Below are 12,765 nucleotides of genomic sequence, written 5' to 3'. Positions count from 1 at the left end.
TAATTTATCGAGAGTGGCCTGGACCTGTGGCAGCGGGTAGGCGTCCTTCTCCATCAGGCGGTTGACCTGCATGTAGTCCACACAGAACTGGTACGTTCCGTTCTTCTTGCGCACCAGGACGATTCATGAGCTCCAAGGGCTACGGGAGGGCTCGGTAATACCATGACCAGATGGTGGACCTCCTGGTCGATGATGGCCTGCATGGCTGGGTTTCTCAGCATGTACCGGTGTTCAGTCAGTTCCGCGCCTTCCTTCAGTCGAAGCCTGTGAGTGGCCCAGGTGATGGTCGACCGCAGGCGTCCGGAAGCTTCTCCTCTAGGAGCTGCTGTAGAGCTTGCTGCTGCGCCGGCGTTCACTCGGTCGGCCCGGCCGGTTCGAAGGCCTCAGTTTGACAATCCCACTGGTGCTGTCCTATCCGCATACTGGTTCCCATCTGCCCGAGTACGTCCATTCCAAGCAGGATAGTCTGGCTGAGTGTAGGCAGCACCCCGTAGCGGTGTCGGATCGGCTGGCCGTCAATGGTGGCTAGTACCTCGATCTCGCCGTCGGTGACAGCCTCAGCTCCATTGGCGACGCGTACGACCCACTGGCTGGGGCTCCATGGGTCGCCGACCCGCCGGCATAGTTCGGCTAGGTCGCTCCGTAGAAGTGATCGCGTGGCCCCCGTGTCAACGAGGGCGTGGTACCTCTGTCCGTGGACGGCGAACTCCAGGTGGATGCAGCCATTCTCGTTCACTTCACGTTGACAGGTGTCTGGCCGGACCTCGGCCGGGTTGCGCCTCCTTGTTCGGTCCGGAGTTGGTTTCCCGCCGGATGGCAGTGGCAGTCGGCGGTCCTCACACCGGACGTTCCGTGGTAACTGCAAAGGAGACGTCCTGGGCACCGGCATTCCGTCTTTAGGTGACTGCGATGGCCACATCTCCACATCTCTACATCTCTCGCTGAGGCTAGGGTGCCTCTCCATCGGAGCCCTGTGCCCTCCTTTCAAACCACCGCAAAATGCGGATAGGAAACTCTTCCTAAACTGGTTTGATATAAACGCGTAAATGATTGGATTTACGCAGCTGAAATTCAGTGTTTATTCAACACAGTCAGATCAGAGTTTACTGGTTATTGTTAAAATAAAAGGACATTTGCTCGACGTACCTGTTATAAAAGGCCATCAATTGGAACGCTGTGTTGAAATGTATGTACATTCCCTGTTTCACTTGTGGCAACACACTATAGGCGGTGAGGGTGTTATCTATCAAAACTGGCCCCCAGCAGACAGTGAACACCACCCCCATAGCCACCAACATCTTCATTACCTATCGTGCAAAAGTTATATGTGAATTTGAAAAAATTCACGGTCCAAGTGAAACGAGAAGCAATTGAAGGATATTTTTATTTATTATCTTGGTCAACTTTGGTTTCATTCATTAGTGTAACTATCTCGTTAATTTTCGGAATTATTATAGTTTCTGAAAGTTCTGCCTAATTTTCGCTCTTCTCTTGATTTTTTCCCGAAAACATCAGATAAAGGCTATAATATATCCGACGCGTCCGGGAAGACTCATCGGATCGTGACCAAACTTGGTACTCTTCGGAGGAGATCACTGTGAACTTTTGCATCAAGAGAAGAGCGTTTTTTTCCTATTGGAAATGTAACTGGTAATCCTTTTTAGTCACCTCTTACGAAAAGCAGGGAATATTGTGGCTGTATTCTATCCCCAAAACCACAAGGGCCACTATGAAATTCTTATAGATTTATGCGAGCTGAATACAAATCTGAAATCCGTTTCTCTCTTGGTCGTACAGTTTTTAAGAAAATTAATGTTAAAAAAAATTGCAAATTTTCAACTTAGATGTTTTGTGCTTTTACTGTAGCAGCTATTCAGTTACTTTTGACACGAGAAAAATCTGCGAACTTTCCCGAATAAAACGATATAAATTGTTATTACATTGAAAACATTTAAATATGTTTGGTAATTATTTAGTAATACGGACCACCCTCCGATGACCTTGACCTTGACATATGTTGTCAAGGTCATCCTCCTGAGTGATCTTCAGAAGGTTTTAGCCGTCGCTCGTTTTTTATTAAAAAATTATTAACCAAAACAGATTTGTAAAAATTAAGGTGGAAATGTCCATTAAAACTCAATTAGAAGTGTATATTATTGATGTATTAGGTTAGGTTAGGTTATATATTTAAATCCGGACGCTGTAAGGCGGCCGGCAATGCTTTTGTTATTATTTAAACAAGACTATCATTTCAAGAAAGCGTTGCCAGCCGTTGTAAGGCGGTCGGATTTAAATATATAACCTAAACTAACCTATCACATCTATATATGGTTTTAATAACAATAATAAGTTTAATATTTTATCTCCTACTCAACCCGAGGCGATTGGAGATGTGTACGTTAATTTAAATATTTCCAACAATAATAATTACTATAACATTTATTCATTTATATTTTCTGGTAAAGGATACACAATAGACATTATTTCGAAAAATGCATCTAATCGTTTATGAAAATCGCATGCTTTTTATCCGACTTCGAAAAGGAGGAGGATACTCAATTCGATGTGTATATTTTTTTTTTTTATGGATGTTCATCGATTACGCCGAGACGGATGGACCAATCAGAACGAAACCTTTTGTATCTGGTAGAATGACCAAAAAAACTTTTGAAGTTGTATTCATTTATAATATTATGAATTTAAATTATAAAACAAAAATATAACATGAAAATAAAAATGTAATCCGTAAAATAAAAAATTAGAAAATAGGAAAAGGTCTATTTTATAAGACAGTGAACACGGTCCTGATCCCCACCACCATTCGAGTGGTTTCAGCATCAACGACAAAAGACAATCAAAGAAAGCAAGATGTCAGACCACGAGGTGCGTATAATCGGCCAGTAAAATATTATATCATTAATATTACGTTATTTATATATAAATTACTTTCTTTACAGATGGAAGTTGTGAACACAGACGAGAACAAAGAAGACATAGAAAATATACAGGAAAAGAAAGAGGAGGAGAAGCAGAAAGAAGATGGAAAAAACGGACAAGAAGATGGAAAAAACAGACAAGAAGAGAAAGAGAAGCCGCTGTCGTCGTCGAAAGTAAGTAAAAACATTAATTTTTCTATGCAATAAATGTGGCCAAATTCGATTTTCGTGAAAAGAAATCATTTCTACAATAGTAGCAAATGAATTTACACGATTATTTTTTTTTTTTTTTTTTTTTTTTTAATAATGTTACAATTATAGTACAATTCATTATTATATTTCAGATTAAAAAATTACTGAAGAAAATGGTATATGGCGGTGGCGGTGGCCGTCGAGGAAAATGGGGCGGCCGCCGTGGAGGAAGGGGATGGCGTGGCGGCGGCGGCAGGGGACGGGGCGGCGGCAGAGGATGGGGCGGCGGCAGAGGACGGGGCAGCGGCACAGGAGGGCGCAATGTTATTGTCAATTATTATTGAAGAATTACAAATAAAAAAAATATATGATAAATTAGTACATATCTCTTTATTTCTTATTCCCTTTGTTGCGAATCTCCGGCGAATAATCGCGACGGACCCGCGGGCGAGAATATTCGCGACCAGAAATTCGTACGAGTGCGAGTGAGAAAGCAAGATGACAAAATTGATGTCGTTCCGTGCGACAAAACACAGTCTGTCTCGCAAAGCCATCGGTATCGTCATCTTGCTTTCTCACTCGCACTCGTACGCATTACACCGTCCGCGTGATCAGCTGTCACCGGCGAGCATCGGCCGGCGATTCTTTGTTTTCTATTTATAAACGCGTTTAGAATTAGTGTAAAACTGTTGCATCCTCACTCCCTCCGATTCATCTTCTTGAAATTATTAATGTCCTGCAGTTTTCATTCCTATAACTTTTATGGTCGCGTACGTTATGTGTATTATTTCGTTCTTGCTACCTCTCTTTCGTTCGCGCTGTCCTTCTGTATGTCCGGCAGGAATCAAAATCTTTTCAGTAAATAATAAATACATAAATAGGAACACAAACAGCACATGTATATCGCCTTCTATATCTTTTTGCATATAGAATATGCGAATATTGCGAAATGTGCAAGTTTTATAATTCATTTCTCTGGCATATCTCTATATTTTTCATTGATAAAAAAACATGATTATAAATATGAATAAAAAAGTTTTGTGGTTTGCCACACATTATGTATTGTTTCATTCTGAGACCTCTTTATCGGCTCGAGCTGATTCATTGTGCTGATGATTAGAATTGTAACAGGTGCGAACAGCGTGACATAAGTTTTAATACGTTGCGGCAACGCGGCAACTATGCCTTACTTGTGGCTATATTCGCCTAGCCATTTGTGGTGTCAAATTAGAATTTACATTTATCGACTGATCTGTGTTTTTATCGACCCCGATGATAACGTGGTCAAATATACCATCAATGCCTCTGACGGAGAATCACTGAACTATTCTTATGTCTACTTGACGTCTGATGCGTGCAAATCGTAGATTCCATTTTACGTCTTCCAGAAGTGATAAACTGTGAAAAATCGAATTTCAGCGATATTGTGCTACTTCAAGGGAAGTTGGTCTGCTCTGTTATCAGTGAAAAAACGATTAAATCGTCCAATATTCGCTAAAATGTAGCCGAACGCAGCATTCGGCAGCCATGTTGTTTGCTTACAACAGCGTCTGTCTCAATCGTACAGTTTCCAAAATTCCATTTTTCTCAACGTATGATGTTTATTAGCGTTCAAGCGGACCAGACCGACCTGTAGCGAAGTCTACCCGTGTGTGCTGTACCCGTGAAAATTTCATTTATGCAATTATCGAGACGAAAAATGGAATCTACGAAATCGAGTGTCTCTCTCACACATGGCGTATACGTGCATGTTTTCCGTTGATTGTGTGAGTGCACGCATACAGGTCATGGCACAAGGAGTCTGTGCCCTTAAGGTGATGCGAGCGTCAGCATATCAAAGCTAGAGAACTTCAGAAGGACATTTTAAGTATTCCTAGCCATATATTTGGTGAGCACAAGGAGTGCCATAGCCGCAACCAGCCGCAAACAAATATTACCTGTTACGCAATGTACACCACTAGTAAACAGATTGGAGGAACGGCGGCAGAAAAAAGTTGCGAAAACGAAAGAATTTCGAATGACCTATGGCAAGAGAAGGAAATTTAAGCCAGTGCAAGGAACGGATAAATATTATGGTCCAAACTCGCAAAGACCAGATCTTCCGAGTGACATACTGCTTCAACTTCGCAAGGAACATTTGAAAAAGCTTGCTGACAACGCAAAAAATCGTACAATAATAGAAAGGAACACAAGAGACCAAAACGATTCAGATTTATGGAGAACTTTGAAGGAGGAAATGCTAACTGCTTCGATTTTTGGAGCAGTGTGTCGCATGAGACAAACAACGTCCTGCGCAGCAATAGTAAAAAATATTTTATATCCTTCATCTGTCGATACTGCTGCTACGAAATACGGCCGTGATAAAGAACACATTGCAAGAAAAGACGTAGCGAACGCAATGAAAACAAGGATTCGAACTTGTGGATTGTTCATTGATCGTGACATTCCATATTTCTGTATACATATATGTATGTGTTCTTATATCTTTTCTTAAAGACGTACGAATATAATATAAAACTTACATATTAAAAAAGAAAAATTCTCCTCCCTTTTGTTTAAATACTTCGCAAATTAATAATTATCAAGCTTTCATTTTTTAAGAGGTTACACACTAATTAAAAATAAAATTGTCTCCGTGGGATCCGAACTCGACCTTCTGGTTGTGACTTCTGCATTTGGATTGCTTGGGATTCGAGTCAGAATACGTGAATTGATGGAGGAAAGCACCGAAGCGATAGCGCACACGGATGGAAGCAGATATATACTTGTGTGTGAAGTGCGAATACTAATTGCTATACATATGGAAACAAATGTGGCAACACTGCAGTCATACTATACATGTGTACATCTTTTTACCTTACCGTAATCGATAAGGTAGTTATGCCAGTGAGGTATGGTAACAGAAGAACTGCCAAAACAGGCACAACTGTTATGCTAACTGTGGAAACCTCTCTTCATACTGGGGCACCGACGAGATACTGTTAAAGACTGCCATCCTTATGGGAGGTTGCGGCGGCGAAAAAATTCGACGTTTTCTTACGCCCTCTAGAATATATTGCGGCCGCAGTAAGAAACAGAACCTGGATCAGTGAATTTACCAACGACGAGTGTCGGTGCTGAACTGTATCATGAGACATGAGATGATATTTTATCTGGTCGATGCTATTATTATTTCTTCGGTGATTCGAGTTAAGAGGGTAGACACGGCACGTGACCTCTCCGATTCGGGACGTCGGAATTACAGCAGTTTTTTCGTTGGGCCTGGTGGAGCCACTTGCGTGGTCTGGTACGAACTTGAAAGGTTTAATTCTCAGCTAGCGTACGCGCAATACGATCTAGGAAAGGCAACAGCGCCTGAAATATTTTTACAAACATATGCAAACGCTCATCTCGCCAGAGGCGAACGAAAGCGAAACATTGGCGCGTGTTTAGAGTGAGATGTACGGTGATCGTGCTATCCTTCTTTCAACCTAAATGATAGAATTGTCCCGCTCCGGTAAATTCTGACTGACCAAACGCGTGGATTTTATATAGCGCACCGTAGCACCCCTCGCTACTGAAAAATATATGCCTACTCTGAAGAACCGAAGGAACGTGCTATCTGAGAATAATTTTTAGAAAAAGTTATTAACTTCTTTAAATAAATGTTTTTTAATTAATAAAAGTATACAGGATACGTCATGCAATGGGGACGGGTTATATCTTGAATTTGGTAAGAGATAGGAAAAAGCTGTCCATGTAAAAGTTCAATGGTATGATAATGTTTATTTTTCTATGACTTCATTTTTATTTAAGTAGAATTGCATTTCTTTCTTTACTCGTATCAACTCCCTGGAAAATTCTAGATAAAGAAGTAGTATTAGAACTAATAAATGGAGGGGCCTCGGCTCCTTCTCTCCTTCTCTCCCCTCGCTCCTATTCCCTCTCATTATTACCTATCACCTATATCTAACAGTACAATGTTTAAAAAACTAATATTTCGTGAGATATCTCATATTTTTCATAAGTCATACCATTCAACTTTTACATCAATAGCTTTTTCCTATCTCTTACTAAAAAGATATACTTCGTCTCAATTGCGTGACGCTTGTATTTCCAAAAACCTATAGTAACTTTGTTTTTCGAAACTAATAAAAAATACAAAGGAGTGTTAGTCAATGTTCTGAGTGAATTATTGCAAATTTGCAGAATTATTGCAAAGAGGAGGTATATTCTTCTCTTGTTATACCTCCTCTTTGAGCGAGGTTTGTTATGGGGCGCTGTGAAAAATCCAGGCGGGCGTCAGTCAAAACTTATTGTTAGCGAAAAGGGACGATCTCAACATTCAGAATGAGAGAAGGGCAACATGACTAGTGCGTCTCACTCAGCGTTCGGGCGTTGTTGCCTTTTTCGCTTGCCTTCGTTGACACAGTCGAGTGACGTAACCAAGCTAACGCCTGATTTTGGTTACGATTCCAAATCGACAGCCTTCTTAGTTAGACGCCACCTTATAACTACTAGCTGAACTGAATTTGTCACATGAATTGCTCTGTATTATCCACAAAATGGCGGAACTGGTCTGTGAGAATGCTTTTACGGGCATCCGTTATTCGTCCTTATTTCGCAACAAATGAAGACAAAATAGATCTTAATTTACAGGTAAGGGTTGTGGCTAGACCGCTCAACTTACAATTTCAATCACAGCTCTCTTTTAGTGGCGTAAAAATGCTTCGATTCCGCGAATGCATTTTGTCGATTTTTTACCTCTACTTTGGACGCTTATATTACTAAACATCAACATAATCCCACTGAAACATGAGTTGAGCGGTATGCATTGCACCTTCCTCTTTCGAATAAGCCCTCACCCAGCCCTAAATGTTCTCATACAAGGACGAATAACGGAAGCGCGTAAACCCATCTTTATGCCCATTTTTGCCGGTAATGTCAACGCGCTACTATTACCCGTGTCTACCCCCTTAAGTTCGTTTTACAAACCTTTCGGAGATACTTTTTAAGACGTGAAATATTTTAAAGGAGGTAACTGATTAAGGTAATTATTGAGATTAGGTTATACCTTACCGATTTTGATGAAATTTAAATATGTTATAAAATTAGACATTTTTAACAACTTTTTCCTATACAGTAAAAGCTGGATATATGCAACAAACATTGGGACCCAAACGTTGCATATATCCAGTCGAGGTGTCTAATCTCGGGTCACACGCGACGAGCAGCCAAGCGTGAACGTAGAAAAGGACAGACAGTGATGGAAAGAGAGAGGACCGATGATCAAAGGAAAGAGCCGAAACGTATCGGTGTGACTAATACTAATTGAATCAAAAAACTTTTTTATATTTGACTTTTTTTAAATGAAACTTGTACTAGCTCATTGGTGAGATTTTTGTGATTAAGGTGGTACCAAACAGAATATAGTTGAATTATAATTACTTGCTAAAATTGATGTTAAAAGTAGGCGAAAAGCAAAGGAGGATTGGAAACGAAAACCGGTTGCGGTGTCGGCTCGGGTTTCAAACGTTGCATATATCCAGCCGAGGTGTCGATTCTGGGCATTTAAACGTTGCATATATCCAGCCGAGGTGTCGATTCTGGGCATTTAATGTTGCATATATCCAGCCGAGGTGTCGATTCTGGGCATTTAAACGTTGCATATATCCAGTCTTGGTGTCGATTCTGCGTCCGTACAAATCGTTTATACCGTGCCGCGATACCTATTCTACGTTCGTACACAACATGCGACGTGGTGCATGTTGCATGTTGCGTGTTTGATGTATCTTTGGTGTACGGCCTGCCTTATACATATGTACAGTTTTATTATTATTTTAATAAATAAATATAATTCAAATCATATCGTGTTTGGTACCATTTTAATCAGAAAAATCTCACAAATGTGTTAGTAAAAGTTTCATTAAGAAAAAGTTAAAAATAAAAAAGTTTTATCGTTCAATTAGTATTAGTCACACCGATATTACGGTCGGATCATATTACACGGTTTCCTCATCGAGCGGCTCGGTTCGCCTAGGGGGATCCCCCCAAGTGGAGGGGATAGCGATGTTGCACTTATCCAAGCATTCTTTCGTTGCATTTATCCAGGTTTTACTGTATATAACAACTGTATAACACTGTATAATAACAATAGTTATTAGAAATAACGAATTCCATAAATTTTTGCAAGTGGTATCATTGCAGAAATATCTCTTATTAGATGGGAAAGCTGTTACAGGCAATGTGTTTAACGTGGGCATTTTGTAAAATGACCGGGCATTGTGTAGATTGCACATTTTTTTGGACAATGTGTATAATGGGCAGTTATTTCACAAATGGCCGGTCATTTTATAAAATGCCCACGTTAACGACATTGCCCATAACAAAAGGTTTCATCGCGATCGGTTTATTCCTTGCAGAGTAGCACCAGCGAATAGGTTTCTTGCTATAACAGTAGTTATTAATAATAACAAATTCTACAAATTTTTGCAATTGGGATCATCGCGAAAATATCTCCGATTAGAAGCAGAGTAGCGTGCATTGTTATATTTTACTGTAGTTTCAACACTCCTCCCTCAATGCATGCTTACAATGGATCAGTTTATTTTACATTTCTTTAACGCCAATGCTTTTAATGCAAAAGTAGTTTTACTTTATGAAGTGGTTTAGTCATCACATCTGCAATCATTTCTACAGATGGCAGATAATTTAAATCAAAAATTTTATTATTTATTGTATCTCTAATAAAATGATAACGTAAATCAATATGTTTTGATCTAGCATGGAAAACGTTGTTATTTGCAAGTTGCTTTGCGCTCTGATTATCATTATATAAAATAATATCTAAGTTTATATCTAACTCTAACAATAGGTTTCTTAAAAATAATATTTCTTTGACTGATTCTGACATAGCTATGTATTCTGCTTCGGCAGATGATTGAGCTACAGTTTTTTGTTTCTGACTTTTCCATAAAATAATTGAGTTACCGATTTTAAATACGGAACCAGTAAATGATTTTCTGTCGAGGACATTTTACCCCCAATCTACATCCACAAAGTCAGTCAGAGTCAAATCACCCTTTTCATACATTAAGCCTAAATCTATAGTTTTTTTCAAATATCTGACAACTCGCTTTGCTGCGTTCCAGTGTTCTTTTGAAAAACACGTATTGAATTGAGATAAGAATACTACATTATACATAATATCAGGCCGAGTGACAACAGATAGATACATCAAACTGCCAATTAGTTCTCTATACGGTAATTTTAAATTTGTTACATGTTTAGATAAAGTATATAGCGAGCTTGGGTCAGCGGGAGTTTTAGATATTTTCGTCTCTATCAAATTATATTTTTCTATAATTTCAGCAATATGTTTTGTTTGAAGAAGATATATCTTATTGCCTACCTTAAGTATTTCTATGCCTGTATAATATACGGCTTCACCTAAGTCTTTAATTTCAAATTCAGTCTTTAACCTAAGTTTAACCTCATTAAGTCTTGATAAATTATTATAAGCTGTAAGTAAGTCATCTACGTATACAATAATGATCATTTTATAGCTTTCGGTAACATCATAATATATACAAGGTTCTGCTTGTGAAACCTTCAGATCTAGACTCTTAAGAATGTTATCTATTTTTTGGTTCCATACTCTCCCGGCTTGCTTTAGTCCATACAAAGCTTTTCTTAATTTACAAACCTTGCTGTCTGCCTTTATATCATCTAGCATGTTAAGAGCTTTATTTTTAACATTTTCATTTTCATCTTCTATTATATAAACTAAAAATTGTTTTAAAAAATCTGGAAGTTTCATATACACCTGTTCATCTAGTTCCCCGTTTAGATAGGCGCTTAAGATCGTTTTAATCACGTTTTAAGATCGAACTGAACTGCGAGAGCTATTAAGACACGTAATGATTTTAGTCTTACCACTGGGGCGAATGTATGGAAATAGTCGAATCCATAGATTTGTGCATATCCCTTAGCCACCAGTCTGGCTTTTCTACCTGTAATCCTTCCAGTAGCATCCCTTTTATTTGTTAGTACTAATTTTGACTCTATTATATTAGCTTCCTTTGGTCTTTCAACTATTTCCCATGTGTCGTTTCTTATTAACTGTTTAACCTCTTTACAGATTACATCACTCCAATCTTTTCTATCTTCGCCGTTTAAAACTTTACGATAATCTATTTCCGCGTAATTAGTTTCGGCTTCTTCAAAAACATCGTCCTCTAATTCCTGATCATTCACATTAGGCATAGTGTCACCTACATTCTCTGATAACGTTGAAGATCAATATATTTTTCTTGGTCTCCCCGGTCTTCCTGTTTTTGATAATGACGGCCTTCCGGGTAAGTGTTTCTTCCTATTTGTTGTCTCTTGTTCGACCCCTCTTTCATCTTCTTTGTCGTTACAATTACTTAGGTCAACCTCGATTTCTTAAATATACTATTTTCATTTTCATCTTCACACTGTGTAATTTCTTGTGTTTTCTTAATATATGGGTTGTCATCAATAAATTTGACGTCTCTTAATATAACAACTTTTCGTAATTCAGGTATCCAAATTCTGTAAGCTTTTGCTTCATCAGAATAGCCAACCAGTCGCCCTTCCTTACTAAGTTTCAAAAGTTTCGGCTTTTGTTTCTTATCTAAAACATAAACTTTTGAACCAAAGGTTCTTATATGATTAAGATTAGGCATTCGCCCATGGCAAAACAGGTAAGGCGTTCTACCATCAAACCCTGTTGTTGGGCGTCTATTTCTAATATAGTTTGCTGCCATTACAGCTTCTCTCCAGAACGACAATGGCATACCTGACTGTATCAGTAAACACCTCACGGCGTCGATCAAGGTTCGGTTTTTCCTCTCAGCTAAACCGTTTTGCTGTGGTGTATAGGGCGTGCTCAATCTTCTAGATATTCCATTTAATTTCAAGTAGTTATCGAATTGCTCGTTACAATATTCTTTACCATTGTCCGTCTGTAAGTATTTTATTTTCTTCTCTGTAACATTTTCTGTCGCCTTTGTATACTCTTTAAATTTTTCAAGAACCTCGTCCTTATGTTTTAGTAAATATATGACACATCAGCGCGAGTAATTATCAATAAATGTAACGAAATATTTAGCTCCACCCATATTCGGTGCATTAAATGGTCCACATACATCCGAGTAAATTATCTCCAATATGTTTCTGCATCTTTCACTGGAGTGGGTAGAGGGTTGTACAGTCAGCTTGTCCATAGCACATATTTCACAATTTATGTGCTCTTTATTTGTTTTGGATTTAATATTATTCGTTTCTCTCAATAATTTTATTAAACTCTTTTCATTTAAATGTGCCATCCTATTATGGCATAATATTAATGAATTATTTTTTATCTCTTCAGTATACTGTGCAATTTCATTTGTAGACTTTCATTTGTAGCTATCATTTTCACATTCCCATTATATTTGTCTTTCACAATGGCTTTCTCTTTATCAGAAATTACAAGATTACCCTTGTCAATTATTCTTGATACAGACATAAGAGAAAGCGTTTTCTAGTTTAATGTTCTTCTCTGTATTATCTGTATTTATTTTTAACACGACTGTACCTTTTCCTTTTACGTCTGTCGAACCATTATTAGCCAGATTTAGTGATTCAGTTACCT

The 12,765-nt window shown here is 38.6% G+C and overlaps 2 protein-coding genes across 2 annotated transcripts in view; one reads left to right on the top strand and one right to left on the bottom strand.

Annotated features, from left to right (window-relative positions):
- Positions 1–352: 352 nt before the first annotated feature.
- Positions 353–12,765, bottom strand: part of LOC143305458 (pyroglutamylated RF-amide peptide receptor-like) — a 55,138-nt gene continuing 42,725 nt past the window's right edge. The window contains exons 7-8 of the mRNA XM_076689156.1: positions 1,147–1,307; positions 353–1,064 (exon numbers count right to left, since the gene is read on the bottom strand). Coding sequence (XP_076545271.1) covers positions 353–1,064; positions 1,147–1,307 — 873 coding nt within the window. The remainder of the gene's footprint in view (positions 1,065–1,146; positions 1,308–12,765) is intronic.
- Positions 2,795–3,472, top strand: LOC143305438 (uncharacterized). Its single transcript, XM_076689105.1, has 3 exons — positions 2,795–2,883; positions 2,958–3,110; positions 3,281–3,472. The coding sequence occupies exons 1-3, from the start codon at positions 2,869–2,871 to the stop codon at positions 3,470–3,472; spliced, it is 360 nt and encodes a 119-aa protein (XP_076545220.1). The 5' UTR covers positions 2,795–2,868.

Source organism: Osmia lignaria, chromosome 7 (assembly GCF_051020975.1).
Source record: "Osmia lignaria lignaria isolate PbOS001 chromosome 7, iyOsmLign1, whole genome shotgun sequence".
NCBI classification, from domain to species: Eukaryota; Metazoa; Arthropoda; class Insecta; order Hymenoptera; family Megachilidae; genus Osmia; species Osmia lignaria.
The sequence above is the reverse complement of the archived record's forward strand: the minus strand, read 5'-3'. Positions and strand labels throughout refer to the sequence as shown.

Excerpts from the sequence above, each read along its gene's own strand:
- LOC143305438 (XM_076689105.1), top strand. Across the intron at positions 3,111-3,280 it reads AGCCGCTGTCGTCGTCGAAA|ATTAAAAAATTACTGAAGAA; the intron begins GTAAGTAAAAAC and ends ATTATATTTCAG.